The sequence below is a fragment of the Molossus molossus genome, unplaced genomic scaffold (genome assembly GCF_014108415.1).
Source record: "Molossus molossus isolate mMolMol1 unplaced genomic scaffold, mMolMol1.p scaffold_m16_p_19, whole genome shotgun sequence".
Taxonomy (NCBI): Eukaryota; Metazoa; Chordata; class Mammalia; order Chiroptera; family Molossidae; genus Molossus; species Molossus molossus.
Genome location: NW_023425354.1, coordinates 43,229,116 through 43,248,346, shown reverse-complemented (window position 1 = coordinate 43,248,346; position 19,231 = coordinate 43,229,116). Strand labels below are relative to the sequence as shown.

At 37.0% G+C, this 19,231-nt stretch overlaps 1 protein-coding gene across 12 annotated transcripts in view; it reads right to left on the bottom strand.

The window, feature by feature from the left end:
* Positions 1-252: 252 nt before the first annotated feature.
* Positions 253-19,231, bottom strand: part of PAFAH1B1 (platelet activating factor acetylhydrolase 1b regulatory subunit 1) — an 88,007-nt gene continuing 69,028 nt past the window's right edge. For 6 of the 12 annotated variants that reach the window (XM_036269997.1, XM_036269995.1, XM_036269993.1 and 3 more), the window contains 7 exons: positions 14,036-14,204; positions 11,961-12,063; positions 11,012-11,240; positions 9,240-9,341; positions 5,746-5,902; positions 4,099-4,154; positions 352-590 (listed from right to left, as the gene is read on the bottom strand). In XM_036269997.1, coding sequence (XP_036125890.1) covers positions 489-590; positions 4,099-4,154; positions 5,746-5,902; positions 9,240-9,341; positions 11,012-11,240; positions 11,961-12,063; positions 14,036-14,204 — 918 coding nt within the window. In that variant the 3' untranslated portion in view covers positions 352-488. Of the gene's footprint in view, positions 4,155-5,745; positions 5,903-9,239; positions 9,342-11,011; positions 11,241-11,960; positions 12,064-14,035; positions 14,205-19,231 lie in introns of all 12 variants that reach the window. The other 6 variants (XM_036270001.1, XM_036270000.1, XM_036270003.1 and 3 more) reach the window with 5 other exon arrangements.

Sequence of the window (19,231 nt, the reverse complement as noted above, 5' to 3'; positions counted from 1 at the left end):
GGCTTCAGCTCTCTGGCCTCAGCGTGGAAAGGGCTGGCAGCTGGTGGATGCCGCTAGTAGGGAGAAGGACTCAGACAGCAAAGGCAGTGCTGACACTGCCCTAAAGGAAAAAAAAAAAGCCTCTCATCAAGGACCTGCCACCAATTCACATCTTACTCTATGACAGATGCTTAACATTGTCCCACTTCCTACTAAGACTCAGGTTTTAAAGCTGTGCACAAGGAGACCCCCCCCCCAAAAAAAAATCACATCTAGTTTTATAGGCATTTAATAGTTTGTTTACCAATTGGTACAATAAGATTTTTTAATATGCAGAAAACATGAATAAATTTTGTTTTACACAGTCTGAGAGCAACAAATCTTACTGTAAAACACAAGAGCAATATTATATACATTCCTTTACTGATTTTTTTAAAATTGTGTCAATATCTTCAGTTAACTCTTACAATCTGGGGAACTGTCCTCTCCAATCACCACCTCTGCAACGTTCATTTGAAATCAATGCTTGCCTTCATGTCAGTGTCAGAATCAACGCCTAACCCGAAGATTTTGTTTGTTTCTGTCATCTTCAGAGTGAGCTTTAGGGGTGCCTGAGGATAGGCAGGACAAGAAAGCAGCTACTTACATGATATTGTGGAAAGATAAAAAGGCCAGTTCAGTCCAATCGTGACTTGTAAATCCAGCTTGCCCTCCCCCCACCCCACTGGGAAAAAACCAAAAAACCTTTCCCACCAATTTTGTACATGTCGCTTCTCTACCAGGAGATTCTTCTTTGCATCATCTAGATTAACACATTGGACTTATATACAGCTGGACAGAAAGAGTAACCATTTTAAGTGCCTTGTCCTTCAATCCAACACTTTTAACATCAGTTGCTTAAGGATTATCAAGCCACCACTGTCAACAAAACAAAATATCCTTTACTTTTAAATAGTTTTTCTTTAAATAAATTTACAAAAAACTATTTAATGAGTGATAGTACCTGGAAGTTCACACAGAAACAGAAAGAGGCAAACAGGAGAGCTGGGCACTGACAGTAAGGAGACTGGGCTTGGTGATCTAGAGCCAAAGCTTCCAAAGACTACAGCGAGCACCCCATGGCCTGGGCGACTTGCTAACACTAGTGATTTTAGAGCAGTGCTCTGGGCACACCATTGGTCACACCACACATGGATGAAACTGGACGGTCTTAGTCTCCTAAAGTGCAAGATGCCATGTCAAAAAGCGACTATTCTCCAAGCAATGTCTAAACCAGTTTCCGTGGCTTGCACTTTCAAGAGTGCAGCGAGGACTTCTTGGGCACGTTATATTAGGGTGGCACTGGAATGTCTTTTCACACACACACACACACACACACAGTCAATAATCATCTGAGGATGTAATTCTACCAGCTTTTTATTTCTTAAATGGCCAATTTGATTGAGAAAGTGACAAAGCAGCAGTGAACCTCTAAACCAATTAATAAATTCCTCTACTTACAATCCAAACCAGTAACCTCATCATTGTACTTATCCCAGGAAAGGCACAGGGTTAGACAGCAGAGAAAACGGAGGAAACAGGAAGAAAGGGCATCAACAGGGCAGTTTCAAACAACAGTGCAGGAAACCTCTGAAAATCTGATTCTGGATTGTGAATGAATCTCTCTCCCCCACCCCCCTTCATTATTCAAACAGGGCTCCTTACATTTGGATCCAGTTGAGAACCATCCCTGAGATTCAATGTTTGCTGCTGCTTAAATGGAGGATGTCTGGTAACTCAATTAAGCAGCAGGCTGTGGCAATCTCCCAAGTAAGGATAACTTTATAGAGTAATAACGTCTTTCCTTCTTTGTCAACAAAAGTCACTGTATGCTGCGGGGGGGAAAACCCAGTGGACAGCAGTTTTGTTTCCTCCTAAATTGGTACCATTTTTTCCTTTATTGTTTATATCTATGAGTGATTTCTAGATGTTGTGGCTTACCCTTAAACAATTTGTGTTGCTACATGCTAAAAATGAATTAAAATACAAGACATTTATACATGTACAAACAAATGTTAAGATGCACCATTTCCAGGTATATCTCTTAAAACAGGACAGGAAATAGCAGCAAACAAGAACAAAGATATTTTCCATAGCTTTTGTAGAAAAATCCAGTCAGAACAGCTAAGGGGAAACAAAACAAGACTTCTCAGTGTGAGCAGGGTTGTGAGGCAGTATTGTCCTGAAAGTTATTCTACTGTATTTTAAAAATTAGCTTAAGTTGTAATTTTTGTCCTCAAAAATAACCATTAATTCTCAAAACACTTTTCCTTCCAGAGACGTCTCTCAGGAATTAAAAACAAACAAAAAGACATAAGCTAGACATAAAGCTACTTCTAGTAAATATACGGCCTATTTTCTGTGTTATCTACAGGACATTAACTCTAACCCTTTGTCTTTTTCAGAAACCAAATTTCCATTAAATACTAAAATGAACATTTTAAAAATCACACATTACACAAATGAACAAAATGAAATTCAGAATAAATTTCTTTGTTAAACTGTTATTTCATTGTTCTGTTAACTTTTCAAATAACCTTCCTTAAAAAAAAACTGTTGGTTAGCTAAGCAATGGGATTATTTGTAAATAATTTGTAATGGAATATTGTTTCCAAAGTCATGGACAAAAATTCTCTTAAATTTACCTGTAGTAACTTTGGACCACAATATACAATACAATACATCAGGGATGTATAAAATGCTGAACAGCCAAATTGGGGGTAGAGGCGGAAAATAGAAGTGATTTTCCTTTAAGTGGGAAAAATTCCCACAGACTCAGACCTAGTTTTCAGAAGCGTTAAGATCAAAAAGGGTTTATCTAAAGCATGGTATTCCACAGCAAGATTTATTCTATTTGCATGTTTTAGCACTTCTTCAAAAATCCAGGACCCGAGGACATGGAGGTTGCATGTGTGTGATATACATATACAGACTTATCCACTTAACAGACAGGTCCATATACTTATAAACATTTATATATAAACAAAAGGAAAAAGTACATTTAATGCACACTCCATTAAACCCTGTCTTTTTTTAACTGGTAAGTTAAACACAGTTCAAATTGGTCAGATTCATGTTAAAAAACAAACTGCTGTATTTCTCCCACTCCCTTAAAATGAGCATACATAAGTTTTTCAATATTTTTGTCATTATGTAATGCACATTGCTCATCTCTAAAAACATAAAAAACAAATAGTGATTTGTATCATGACACACTCAAGGGGAGATTAAATTCTACTTGGAAGTCACATCACTATACAGTCTAGTAGTATGGAGAATACAACTAGAAGTGTGTCTAGTGTGGAGAATAGAAGCTTATAGTATTACATGTTTTTTAACCTGCTTACAAAGCATTAAGACCCAAATGAAATGGATGATTTACTATTAGCTGCTGAGATTTTTCTTATTTGAGATTTACAGTCATTTTCTTACATAAATACACCACTAGCCTTTGCCTGATAGGCTGCCAAAACAAATGTGTCCTATTGATTTGGCAAATGAGTCATGACAAAAATGCCAATGTGTAATCCTCAAAATTACATAGATGGTTCAGAAGATTTTGAATTGTAGCCTTATTCTCTAACATCCTTAAAGAGGATTTATTTAAGCACACTTAAGTGATGTTACATAGATACACATTTCAGAAAAAAGCCCTAATAACCACCACTTTCCCCCAAATGAGGCCATTAAGTCAGGCACCAACAGATAGCAGAAGGAAAAACAGGAATTAATAATCCAACATAAAATGACACTGTCAATTATCAGTTTAGTGCCCTAGTTCAATTTATTCAATTTTTGCCTTCTTAGGCCTGGTGTGACCAATGCCAGCCCAGGTTTTTAAACCCTATGGTACTTCTAGACAACGTATGTAAATTTACAGTATACAATTTGGATTCACCATGCATGAATACTTTGTGTGTAACATTTAATAAGCTCAATCTACATCCAGAATAATTTACATGAAAGGACAATATTTATTTAAACAGAGCTCAATAGGGTAACCATGGTATCATCAGAGTGCATCCAGAGGAAAAACGGGAGAAGGGGCCAAATGAGACTCAATCAACGGCACTCCCACACCTTTACTGTTTGATCTACACTGCCAGTAACCACATATGGTGCCGTCTTATGGAAATCTGAAAGGAAAAGAAAAGGCTTTTTAAAAAAATCAGGTTGAGCCAGATATAATTTTTTAACAAGCCACAAAACAATCAAGTCCAAGGGTGAGGAATACCTTTGTTTTTTATTTCCCTATATACACCCAACACATCCACCCCTAGAAGGTATCAAGCTAACCAACTAGGTTAGGAAACTGAAACTTAATGATTAAATACCATATTAACACCTCAAAAAAAACAATCTGCATCCACTATCACCATCCCAGATGAAGCTGAGTAATTACTCAAATCTAACAAGGATAACCTTAATGTATCCATTTACTGAACACTATGTTCCAAGCTAAACACTAATGCTTTACGTTCAATTCATGTTAAATCCTTGTAACCATCCTGGGAGGTGGACATTAACCCTATTCTGCTGAGACTTTTCACCTTCATCATTAGATCCATCATACCCGAGTGTAGTGTATGTTACCAATATTCAGTATCTTCAATTCTAGATTCAGGTCCAGATGATAGTAAAGAGTCTTTCTTATTAAACTTAAATAGAATTCCCTGAGTTTCTAGTATATGATAGCATGTATCTGCCAGAGGAAAAAGGTTGAGTAAGATTTCCTTTGAGAAACTTAAAACTAGCAGGGAGAGCCTGGACAGTGTGGCTCATTGGTTGAGCATTGACCCATGCACCAAGAGGTCGCCGGTTCAATTCCTGGTCAGGGCACATGCCCAGGATGTGGGCCAGATCCCCAGTGGGAGGCATGCAGGAGGCGGCCAATCGATGTTCTCTCTCATTGATGTTTCCCTCTCTCTTCTCTCCCTTTCCCTTCCTCTCTCTCTAAAACCTATAAAGAAAAAAAATTTTTTTAACAACTAGCAGGGAGAGAAATTACCATTATAGTCATCAGTAAGCATCCTCTTCATAATTCTAGTTTCCTAAAACCAAAGTTGTGCAATGGAGAAAGAAATTTTTTTATTATGGGGCTGATAACGAAGAGAGAGAATTAAGGAAAGGAGAATTTAAACAAATGATAGGTCTGGCCAGTGTGGTTCAGTGGTTGAACGTCAACCCATGCACCAAGAGGTCGCCAGTTTGATTCCTGGTCAGGACACATGCCTGGGTTGTGGACCCGATCCCCAGTGTGGGGCATGCAGGAGGTGGCCAATCGATGTTTCTCATTGATGTTTTTCTCTCTCTCTCTAAAATCAATAAAGAAAAAATAAATAAATAAATAAAACAAATGATAGGGACTGGACAGTGTGACTCAGTGAATTGAGCATTGTCCCATGGACTGACAGGTCCCAGTTCCATTCCCGGTCAGGGCACATGCCCAGGTTGTGGGCCCGATCCCCAGTAGGGGGCGTGCAGGAGGCAGCCAATTGATGTTTCTATCTCTCCCTTCCTCTCTAAAAAAAAAATCAATGAAAACATTAAAAAAATAAAAAATAAAACAAATGACAGGAATTCACAGAGTTTTTAATCTGTCTTCTCTATTCTGCCCTAAAAGCCATCGTCATTTCTTACCTGAAGAAGTCCACATGGTTACATAAAACTTGTTACATCTGGCATTCCAAAATCTAACTTCTCAAAAACCTCATAACTCATACATACCCAAGGAGGTAACAAAGTGTTCATGCGCATTGAGGGTCTTCATGCATCGCTTGTTCTTATAATCCCATACACGCAGGGTCTTGTCATCAGCACAACTCAAAATAAACTTCCCCCCAGAATGGAACAGAACTCCACGTACCCAGTTATCATGACCCACCTTAAAAACAAAAAGGTATTTGACTTAGTGAAGGGATAAATTATTTAAATAGCATCTACGAAAATACTAAGTCATAACTCAAAGCACAATGAAACTATATGCACCCAAAACATCAATGTCAAAAAACACAAATGAAAAATGGAAGTCTAGGGACTTCTTCTAGATTAAAAAAAAACTGGAAACTAACAAGTAAATGCATTAAGTGATGCTTGACTGACTCCTGAAAAAAGGCAAAATAAAGGTATAAAGAACACTACTAGGATAATTGAAGAAATTATGTAGTATATTAATGTTAAATATATTAACTGTGATAATTTTATTGCGGTTAATGGTAGAATACTCCTGTTCTTAGGAAATACATGTTGTCATGATGTCTATAAGTAACTCATAAATTGTTCAATAAAATATATGTAAACATGCCCTGGCCAGTTTGGCTCAGCAGTTGGAGCATCGGTAGGCCTGCAGACCAATGAGTTGCCAGTTCTATTCTGGTCAAGGGCACGTACCTCGGTTGCAGTTCATCCCCAGCCCTGGTTGGGGTTGTGTGGGTGGCAACCTGTCGATGTGTCTCTCTTGCATCGATGTTTCTCTCTCTCCCCCTCTGTCTGTCTCCCTCCCACTCTATTGAAAGAAAAATGGACAAATATCCTCCAGTGAGGATTTAAAAAAATGTACGTAAACACACACACAGAAAAAAATGTTAATAACTGGTGACTTAGGTGAAGGATATACTTGTATTTACCGCATATCTATTCATCCATCCATCCATCCATCTAATCCTCTCTCCCATCATTTCCATTTCTTGCAATTCTTAATTAAGAAATAATTTAGAACATGCTCAGAGATTTAGTTAAGATGTTCATCAAAGTACTGCATATAATCAATGTAGAGTATATTTAATGGCATGAGCAAGTGTCATATACTTTCTAAATTAAAAGTTTGCTACAAAGCAGTATGTACAGTATAACATTTTTTTTTTAAACCCACCACATTCATCTACATAGTAATGTAAGAAAAAGGTGTAGAATTGCACAGTACAACAAGGGAAGCCATCACATGTGGCTATTTAAATACAAACTAGCCCAGATCGTGTGGCTCAGTGGACTGAATGTAGTCGTCCCAAGGACTGAGAGGCCTGGTTTGATTCTTAGTCAGGGCACATGGACCAGGTTTCAGGCTAAATCCCCAGTAAAGGGCGTGCAGGAGGCAGCTGATCGATGTCTCTCTCTCTCCCTTCCTCTATCTTTCTTTAAAAAAAAAAAAATCAAAACACATTTTAAATAAATAAATAAATAAAAACTAACTAGCGCTGGCCAGTTTGGCTTAGTGGTTAGTGTCAGTCCGCGGACCAAACGATCTTGGGTTCAATTCTCAATCAAGGGCATGTACCTGGGTTGCAGGTTTGATCCCCAGCCCCAGTCAGGGTCATGCAGGAGGCAGCCGATCAATATATATGTCTCTCACATCGATGTTTTTCTCTCTCCCTCCCCCACTTGCATTCTATCTAAAAATAAAAATACAGATAAATAAATAAATATAACCTAACCAAAATTACATACAATCAACAATTCAGTTCTTCAGTCTCACCAGCCACATTTCAAGAGCTCATTAGCTGCATGTGGCTGGTAGCTATAATATTGGACACTGCAGACTAAAAAAAGACAGACAACCAAGGTAACATATCCTCTGCCTTGGTTTACTCTGCCTTTGCCCTTATTTATAAAACTTTATTCTGCTACAGAGACCTATAAAAGCCACCAATCACTAGAATTAGAAGTCTCAACAAAAGTCAAATCACATTTTGTGTGACCATACCAAAATAAAGCAGAAAAAAAATACAACCCACCACCACCACCACCTTCAACCAAAAAACAGGAGCCAGAAAATTATAGAAAAAGTAATGGTGACCTGTGTGTTGTTACAGAAGAGGAGAGCACATGCTTTCTAATTTTAAATGTGGGCCATCTTTTCTAACAGCAATATAGTATATATCTGAACTTGGTTAAGAATACTACTAGTAGAGAGTTTAGTTTTTTTAGTCAATTCTTGATGATACTTCCATGGGCCTATCATATTCTACAGAGAGAAAATCACTTCAAAGTATAGTTACCACTTAAGGAATCTCTAAAACTAACACAGATGCCAAATTACAAAACTGCTACTGAATTAATGTCCACAGATCTTAGGCAAACAATAACGTCCACAATCCTGTACTATAATTTATATATCTTCATACTGATATCTAGGTGATTCAAAAATGAAATAAGCATTTCCAAGTAATAAAGCTAGTGCCATTAATTTCAGAATAGTAAAATAAACTGAAACATATTTTAATAAAGTAGGTAATAGCCCTGGCCAGTGTGGCTCAGTAGTTAGAGCGTCTCCCTATTAACTTAAGCGTCACAAGTTTGATTCCTGGTCAAGGGCACGTACCTGGGTTGCAGGTTCGATTCCCAACCCCCAGTCAGGGCACGTGCAGGAAGCAACCAATTGGCCTCTCTCTCCCTCTCCCTCTCTCTCTCTCTCTCATTGATGTTTCTCTCTCCCCCACCTTCCAGTTAAAAAAAAAAAAAAAAAAAAATCAATAGAAAAAAAATCTTCTGGTGAAGATTACAAAAAAAGGTAATAAAGGATTCATATTAAAATAAAATATAGTGAAATAAAGAAGCAAGCAGCTTCAAAAATAAATGAGTCTATATAAACTTTCCCTCCACAGAAGATACTGTGTATCATTTTTAAAGATACAGTAAACTGGGATCACCTTCTGAACAATGACTGGCTTCATAAATCTTTTATATAACATGACATTGATTAGGAATAACTTTCATGTCTTTCATGTCACTAAAACAATGGAATAACAATGTTTAAGAAAACTTTATAAAAAAGTAATTTTAGCCCTGGCCAGTTTGGCTCAGTGGTTGAGTGTCGACCTGTGGACTAGAGAGTCCCGGGTTCGGTTCCCCCTAGGGGCACGTACCACCAAAAAAAAAAAAAAATTAAATTAAAAAAGTAATTTTAAAGCTGGGAAAAATTCAGATTAAATAGATATCACAAGGCATCGAATCCAAGAAGGTATAAACATAATAAAGATACAAAAGAAGCAGTGAGAGCCCTGGCCAAGTAGCCCAGTTGGTTAAAGTTGTCTCCATATACCAATGTTTCCAAGGTTTCATGTTCAATTTCCAATCAGGGCATATACAAGAATCAAACAATGAATGAATAAATAAATACATAGAACAACAAATCAATGCTTCTCTCTCTTGCTCTCTAAAAAAAAATTTTTTTAAAGAACTTTTAAAAACAAGAAAAACAAAGTAATGAAATTATTCAAACTTACAAGGGTCATAAGGCACATGCCAGTACTGACGTCCCACATCTTAATAGTCTTGTCTCTGGATCCAGATAGCAAGAATGGCCCAGGCTTGCCACTTTTTTTAGTCTATAGAAAACATATAAAAATTAAGTTTCCCATGCAAGAAGTTATGTAAGAACTTAAAATGACTTCTATCTAGCCTGGCGGATATGGCTCAGTGAACTGAGCAACGTCCCATGGACTGAGAGGTCCCTGTTCAATTCCCAGTCAGGAAACATGCCAGGGTTTTGGACTCGATCCCCAGTGTGGGGTGTGCAGGAGGCGGCTGATTGATGTTTCACTCTCACATCGATGTTTCTCTTTCTCTCCCTTCCTCTCTCTCTAAAAAAAAAAAACCAATAAAAATATATATTTACAATGACTTCTATTAATGATTTTTATTTCCAATTTTATAAAAATGCATTTTTAACAAATAAAAATTCTGATATTTAAGGCATACAACTTGAAGTTTTGAAATATATACACTGTAAAATGATCACAACATATCCAACACCTCAAATAACCTCCCCCCTTTTTGATGGCAAGAACATCTGAGAAGTACTCCCTTAGCAAATTTGCAGTATACTATACATTACATCTCCAGGACTTATTCATCTTTTACTGTATAGAAACGCACAAGTCTTGCCCTGGTTGGTGTGACTCAGTTGGTTGGAGCATCATCCTATGCCCTGAAAGGCTGCCAGTTCGATCCCCAGTGGGGGTGCATACAGGAGGCAACTGATCAATGTTTCTCTCATGAAACCAATCAATGTTTCTCTCATACGATATTTCTCCTCCTCTTTCTATTCCGCCCCCCCCCCGCCCCTTCCCCTCTCTCTGAAATCAGTATAACATATCCTTGGATGAGGATTAAAAACACACATACATACACACACACATCTTTTAACCTACCTACATAGGCTATACAGAAAAACCCAGATAATATAAATATAAAAATAGAAAATCCTCACTTTGGGTTAAGGTTCAGTTTCTACAATACCAAGATAATAAACTTACTGCTCAAGACTTCTGTAATCAAGAAGGATTTAAAAACTATATTAATTCAGCATTTATATCTAAAATCCAGCTAAAATCAAATTTGTGACATATAGTATGTAATCACCACCAGAGGGCAGTAAAAAGTATTAGAAAATGCAACCAGCCAGCCAAAAGAGAGATTACAATAGAAGCTTCATTTAGAAAAATAATGGGGTGGGGAGAAGATTTTCCTCCTTCACTTGTTAAAATGTAATTTTTAAAAATCCATAATAGTACCCTGGCAAGTATGGCTCAGTTGGTTGAGCATCGTCCTGTTCACTGAAAAGATTGCAGGTTACCCCTGGTTGGAGTGCATATGGAAGGCAAACTGATCCATATGTCTTCTATCTCTATCTTTTTCTGTTTCCCTCCGTCTCCCTCCCCCGACCCTCTCTCTGAAAAGAAAAATATCTTAAGTTTTATCTTGCACTGATATACTCTTTAAAAAAAATGGCATTTCTGATAAATCTGAATGACTACTTTAACTCTTTAGGAGAACCCCCATCCCCCAACACAACATGGGTCGGTTGACAGCAACAATAATCACTAGTTAAAAAATATAAACACATCTACAAGTTAAAAAGAGTAAAGAATTTCTGAATTCTGGAATATACATTTTTTAAATGCATTAATGGCTCTGAAATTGAGCATCAGAAAAGTTATCTAAGGTTCTAAGATATCAGCAAGAAAATCATGAAATGACACATAAATCACAGTACCTCAGATCCTGTTGCTTCAGAGATGGAAGAATATGAGCTTTCTGGAGCCCAGGAAATGCATTCTACCACATGCTCATGTTCTCGAAGCTCAGCCTTGCATTCCTTTGTTGCTACAACCCATACGCGCACAGTCTGGTCATTGGAACAGCTGGCTATCAGAGTGCCGTCCTGATTTGGCCGAACCATACGTACCCATTCTCTGTGTCCTGTGAATGTCTTCACACAGTAGCTGTCAAAATAAGCAACAGTTTATGTTGTGAATGGCAATCCACTGGAACACTCCCCAGAAGCAATACAAAACTTGCTATGGGTACTGGAATGAAGAGAATGGCACCAAGTTAGTGAAATCGTATGCAAGTCAAGAGAATAAATGTACATTCCTGGTTAATAAAAGATGGGCACAGGCTGGAAAGTCAAACATCAGTTAAAATAAGCTGATGGGAGTATCATTAAGGAGCTAACCAAATCAACAAAATCTAGAAAGTAAAATATATAGAGAAAATCTTTTCAAAACTAAACACACACAATAAACCTAACAAAAACATTTCTAGCCATGATGGGAAAAAGGCATGCTCTACTAATCTTGGTAAAATTGGTAGGTTAAGATTCTATTTTAACAATCATGTAATTCTAAGCACAACCAAATTAAACCTAATAGGGGCATACCTGCACAAATGTTATTTACATTTTATTTCAACCCACAGAGAGATAGATAACCTAAAAGAAGACCACAGAGGAAAATAAGCCATTACATAGACAATGGCTCCCAAGGACACAGATTTTCTTTTATAATTTCTGGGTGTTTTTTTTGGGGGGGTACATTTAGATATCAAAACTTAGTTTTAAAGTATATAATACAACTGTCATGGTGATCATTATGGGTGAAAGCCAAAATTATAGAAACATTCAGAACACAACTTAGCAGATATTCAACTAAATCCATATTTACCCAGTTTGCACTTCCCACATTTTTATAGTTTTATCTCTTGAAGCAGACACTATATGATCTCCATTGGGCATGATGGCTACCGAAGAAACATTGTGGTCATGGCCTAAAACACATAACACAGCATATTAATTGATATAACATAGCAACATATTAATTGTTAACATCAATTGGTTAATTGATATAACAAAAGCAATTAAACCTCAGTGGACCATGGGATTTTAAATGACACAGCAACTTTAAATACACTAGGCTTTATATAAATTTGATTAAAAACTTGGGTTTGCACAAAATAGTTAAGGAACTAGTAACAATGAAATAAGCAGCCAACTCAATTTATGATTAAATTTCAACCTCAACAACTGTTTTAAAACCACAAGGTATCTGAATATACAGGGGTGGGGCAAAAGTAGGTTTATAGCTGTGAGTACGCAAAACATAGCTGTTTATTCTTGTATTATTAATTATTGTACTATTTGTATTATGTCTTATTATTACTTCATATCCTTACTTATGACTTATCTTTTAGGTAATGATGACCGGTAATTTAAATTACTTTTGCCCACTCCTGTATTAAGACACTGAATGTTTATCTATGAACACTAGAAAAACACAAATTATTTCCATTGTTCATATTCTAAGACATAAAACAGAAATTAAATCTATAAAGCTAAAAAGGCTAGATAAGAAAAATGGGGATATGGTTCTATATTTAAAATAATGGTTGAAAATTATCTTTTTTGTTAATGTTCATGGCCGTAAAAAATGCATTATTCCATATACACTATTCACAATCCTAATCAGTTATCCTTGAAGGAAAAACCAGAGAGTCCTCAGATTTTACAAAAGAATTCAACAGGATTTCTCTACTTGGTAAGCTCAAATGTATTTAATCTGGAAAGAAAACACTCTTCAAATTACACCCTCTATGTAATCACATAGCTTACTCATGTGCTAAAATCACTGAACAATCTGTTTAGAAAAAAAATTTATTACTAACACAGTATGTGTCCCTGATATGAAATCCAAACATTCAAATTTCATCATGTTTAAAGAAATAAAAAACCCTTATTTACTGAGCACCTTCTATGTGCCAGGTAGTAAACCAAGATAAACAAGTACAAGCAACCCACGCTTTATTGCACTTTGCTATATTGTACTTCACAGATACTATGTTTTCATCAACATCAAGGCTAGATTCTCCATCAGCAAAAAGATTACAAGTCATTGAAAGCTCAAATGATGATCAGCATTTTTTAGCAATAAAGTTTTTAAAAATTAAGGTATTACACTGTTTTTTAAATATATAAAGCTATTGTACACTCAAAACACCACAGTGTAGTATAAACACAACTTTTATATGCCCTGGGAAACCAAAATATTCATACTCGCTTTATTGTCATATTTGCTTTATTGTAGTGGTCTGGAAATGAACCTGTAATAACTCCAAGGCATGCCTGTATGTGATCTCATTTTGTCCTCACAACAAGCCTATGACTTAGGTATTATTACCTCTATCTTGCAGATGAAAGAGGTTAAAATTTCCTGATGCCATAAGTAAACAAGTAGGAATCTGAACCCAGATATCTGACACCAAAGCTTTTTCCATAAAGCCAAACTACCTCAGAATAGTCTCCATGACAAAACCCAGGACAACAACCTAACAATGAGACTATAGTATATGTGGAATATTAAAAGCGAGCAAGGGATCTGGATTCTACCTTTTACTATACCCACTCTCTCTGAACTTCAGTTTCCCAACTGAGAGAAGTGAAACCCAGTAACTTCATTTCCTCAAAAAGAAACGATGTCCTAGCAGTTTTTCTTATCCAAATATATTTGTGAAAACAAATTTCATACTTTATATAAACCACTAAAGAGATACCTAAAGCTTCATAACAAAAACAACTCTCAACTACTGTGGCTTATCCATTATCTATCTACATCATATGGTCCTCCATCAACACAGACACTAAGAATTGAATGAAGGGAACCTGCACACTGTTAGAAAACCATATTCTTTTCTCTGGAATGCCATGTTAGAAATCATTATCAAAATACTATCCTCTACCCCTTACCGTGCATGGTTCTGATGCATTCAAAGCCCTGAAAATCCCATAGTTTAATGGTCATATCTGCAGAACAGGAAGCCAGAAGCTTGCCACTGTGGTCAAATGAAATATCCTGTACAGAGTCTGTATGCCCCTTAAGAGTTCGTTCAAAATCTCCAGTCTCATAATCCCACACCTGTCACGTGAACAGAAAATTGGTTAATATCAGCCCATCACTTTCTTGTTTCACATTTGCACTTAGCAGGCCAGTCTGTCACCTTACTAATTAACTGAGAAAGTGACAAAGAAAGGGTAACTGTCCTAGCAATTAGCACATCTTCAAGTATAAATTGGTCTCTCCTCTGATGGAGAAAACTGATGATACAATTATTAATATGGACCTCCAGTATCCACATTATCTGCCATATACCTAATTATGTGAGTGATTAAGTATATATAATTATTTTTTATCCTTACCCGAGGATATTTTTCCATTTATCTTCAGATAGAGTGGGAGGGTTAAAGAGGGAGACAGAGGACCATTAACGTGAGAGAAACACATCGACCTGGTTGCCTCCTGCACGAACCCGACCAGGGCCAGGGATGAACCATGACCGAGGTACATGCCCTTGATTGGAACTGAACCCAAGACTCATTGGTCCGTGGGTTGACACTCTAACCGCTGAGCCAAATCGGACAGGACATGATTAAGAATATTAAGCCATGAGACAAAGTCCCTTCCCAAACTGACAGCAGTAACAGACATGTAAATAAGTAAATTTTAGTACAAAAATGAGTTTCAGGGGACTATGACAGACATTTATATGTAGAATGAATGGAATAAAGCAGTACTCAATTGCATTAGACAAGCAGAGCTCAGATATCTCAGAAGCCAAAGAAAGACTTCACACGATGTAACTGTCCGTGAATAGCAGATTAACAAAAAAATTTAATTCTGAAAACTGTCAGTCACATATTTTAAAGATAACTTTTCAAAGATAATAAATAAGCAATCAAGATTAAATAATAGCCCAGCCGATGTGGCTCAGTGGTTGACTTTTGACCCATGCACCAAGAGGTTGTCAGTTTGATTCCCGGTCGGGGCACATGCCCAGGTTGTGGGCCAAATCCCCAGTAGGGGGCATGCAGAAGGTGGCCAATTAATGTTCTCTCATCGATGTTTCTATCTCTCTCTCTCTCTCCCCCTCTCCCTTCCTCTTTCTCTAAAATCAATGAAGAAAAAAAAAAAAATATATATATATATAGCCCTGGCCAGTTTGGCTCAGCGGTTAGAGCACTGGCCCGTGGACCAGAGTCCCAGGTTCGGTTCCCGCTACGGGCACGTACCTCGGTTGCAGTTTGTCCCCAACCCTGGTTGGGGTCGTGTGGGTAGCAACCAGTTGATGTGTCTCTCTCACATCGATGTTTCTCTCTCTTCCTCCCTCTCTCCCTCCTGCTCTCTCTGAAGATAAATGCAAAAGTGTCCTCGGATGAGGATAAAAAATTATATATATATAAAGATTAAATAATATTAGAAACAGATCTCAAGAACATAATAAACTTTTATTCTGCTGGCCAAATGCAAGTCTGAAGTTTAATCTTTAACCAACACAAATTACATTGCTCTAAAATCAAATGATTAATTCCATTCTTCCTATAATAAGTTCAAATGTATCTGTGGTAGGGTGTATATTAACCAATTTAGAGAAACTTAGAAACTGCATTTTGAAAACTTGGAAACAATCTAAATATTGGTTTGGCTCAGGGGTTGGAGCATTGACCCCTTGAATGGTTTCAGGTTTGATTCCTGGTCAAGGGCACATACGTACCTGAGTTGCAGGCTCCATCCCTGGCCTGGTTTGGGTGCCTGCAGGAGGCAACAAATCTATGTCTCTCTCACATCAATGTTTCTCCCTCTCTCCCCTTCCCTCCCACTCTATCTAAAAATTAATGGAAAAATATCCCCTGGTGAAGATTAACAAAAATAAATATCCAACATTGGGGAATAGCTCAGATATAAAATTTGAAACTGTTAATGAATGTATGATGCATACAATGTTATGTAAAAAAAGAAAACAAAGCCCGGCTGGTGTGGCTCATTGGGTTGAGCATTGTCCCATGTACTGAGAGGTCTCAGTTTGATTCCTGGTCAGAGCACATGCCCGGGTGGCAGGCTGGATCCCCAATTGCATGCAGAAGGCAACCAATGGAAGTTTCTCTTTTACATAGAGGTATCCATCTCTCTCCCTCTCCCTTCCTCTCTAAAAAAATAAAAAATCAATGAAAACATATTTAAAAAAAATTACACATGATCCTAACTACATAAAAAAAGAAACTAAGAAAATAAACTATCTTCTAAAATACTAAAACAGCAAACTTCTGTACCCTTCCCAATACAATTTTTTTCCACTTAAATGTTTAAGTACTTGTACATGTAAGTGATTATTGTGTTTAATTTGTGTAACCATGTTAGACTTGTCCTTGAATATTCTGTGGTTTCTTGATGCAACTGTAAGTGGCATTTTTAAATTTAAATTTTCAATTATCCATTGCTAGTTTATAGAAATACAATTACACTTAAAAAAATTTCTTTTTTCTTCATTGAGTTTTAGAGAGAAAGGAAGGGAGAGGGAGTGAGAGATAAAAACATCGATGGCTGCCTCCTGCATGCCCCCCACTGGAAACTGAGTCCACAACCTGGGCATGTGCCCTGACTGGGAACCGAACCGGCAACCTCTTGGTGCATGGGTCAACACTCAACCACTGAGCCACACTGGCCAGACCAATTACACTTTATATATGGACCTTGTAACCTATAATTCTTTTTCTTTTTGTAGTTTGTTTGGGATCTTCTACATAGATCATGTTGTCTGCAAATTAAGACTGCTTCATTTCAAATCTGTATGCCTTTTATTTCTTCTTCATCCTTACTGCACTGGCTAGGCACTATAGTACGAAGGTAAATATAAATGGTTGAAACTGAAAATTCTGCCTGGCCTTGGTTTCTGATTCCAGGGGAAAACATTCAGTTTTCCAGCATTAAGTATTATGTCCACTGTGAGTTTTTCAGATACCTTTACCATTTATCAGGTTAAGGAAGCTCCCTGCCTAGCTTGCTCAATTAGAATTTTGTCAAATGCTTTTTCTGAATCTATTTTGATTTTTTGCTGATGTATCACACTGATTGATTTTCAAACGTGGACCAAGCTTGCATTCTGGGTTAAATCCTACTTGGTTATATTAATTATCCTGTTAATTCAATTTTATTATAATAATATGTTAGAGATTTTTGCATCTGTGTTCATAAATGGTACTGTATTTGTCTATACTAGGTTTTTGGTAATATCTTTGTCTTATTTTGTTATCTAAGTGTTTAATTTTGACACCAAGAGTTCAGATGAATACTTCACATACTGAAAATAATCCTGAAGCTCAGTTGTTTGTTAATTTTCTTTCCAAGTATTCATTAAATAACACTAAACATCTTCTCTAAAATAAATATAATCAGAAAATAAACTGTGTATTTCTTCACAAATGATGAGCAAACAGGACATTTCAGTTAGTTTATAAATAATAATTAGCAAGAATTAAGTTTTCTTTTGTTTATATTTACATTTTGAATAATTATAAAAGTAATAAATGCTCATGACATAAAATCTATAATGGCCCAGCGGTTGAGCATCTACCTATGTATTAATAGGTTGCTGGTTCGTTTCCCCGTCAGGGCACATGCCTAGGTTGTGAGCCGATCCCCAGTGGGGGGTGTGCAGGAGGCAGACAAACGATGTTCTCTCTCATTGATGTTTCTCTCTCTCCTTCTCTCTTGCTCTCTCTCTAAAATCAATAAAGAAAAATATTGCATGGCTGGTATGGCTCAGTGGTTGAGTGTCAACCCATGCATCAAGAGGTCGCAAGTTTGATTCCTGGACAGGGCACATGCCCAGGTTGGGGGCCAAATCCCCAATGGGAAGCATGTAGGATGTGACCATCGATGTTCTCTCTCATCGATGTTTCCATCTCTCTCCACCTCTCCCTTCCTCTATCTCTAAATAATAAAGAAAAAATAACAATTAAAAATAATAAAAATGTATTTTTTTAAATCTATAATGTATTGATATAAAGGAAATGAAAAATATCCCTTATCCCAACAATGGCATTTTCTATGTCCTTTAAGTATAGTGACTGTGTATACTTCATTATCTTGTTTTCCCTTTGCTTCTTACGATAAGAATTTTTCCAAGCTGTTAAATTTAGCATTCTTGCCCTGGCTGCTCAGTTGGTTAGAGTGTCATCCCAATATGGCAAGGTTGTGGGTTTGATCTCTGATCAGGGCATGTATAAGAAGCAACCAATGAATACATAAATAAGTGGAACAACAACAACAAAATTGTTGTTTATCTCTCTCTCTAAAAAAATTAAACTAAAAATCAGCATTCTTAATTTTTTTTTTATCCTCACCTGAGGACATTTTTCCATTTCAGATAGAGCAGGAGGGAGGGAGGGAGGGAGGAAGAGAGAGAGAGAAACATCGATGTGAGAGAGACACATCGACTGACTGCCACCCACACAACCCACACTGGGGACAGGGACAAACTACAACCAAGGTACATGCCCTTAGCGGGAACTGAACCCGGGTCTCTCTGGAACACAGGCCAACGCTCTAACCACTGAGCAAAACCGGCCAGGGCAAAAATCAGCATTCTTGAAAAACGGAACCAACCAAACAAAAAAACCTTAGCATTCTTTTAAAAAAGAATTCCTATTGTGGGCTAAAATTTTTCATTATTATAGAAAACATTACATAAGTGAAAAATTTTGAATATTGAAAAACACCTGTCCTCATTTTGCAATACTTAGGTCAGTCACACTATGGAAAAAGATAATCTGGGTCAGAAAGTGTAACATTTTAAGCTCTTCATATATTCTGCTAAATTGTTCTCCCGTTAGAATTTATCAAAGTAATGAGAATGCCTGCTTCATCAAATTCTTATCACCACTGAGAATTCTCATTTAAAAAATAAAATATCTTGAAAGATTGTATATATGTATTATAATTTTTAAAAAAATCCTCACCGAAGGATATTTCTCCATTTATCTTCAGATAGAGTGGGAGGGAAGAGGAGGAAGAAATATCAATGTGAGAAAGATACATCGATTGGTTGCCTGCCACACAACCCCGGCCAGGGTTGGGGACCAAACTGCAACCAAGGCGCATGCTCTTGA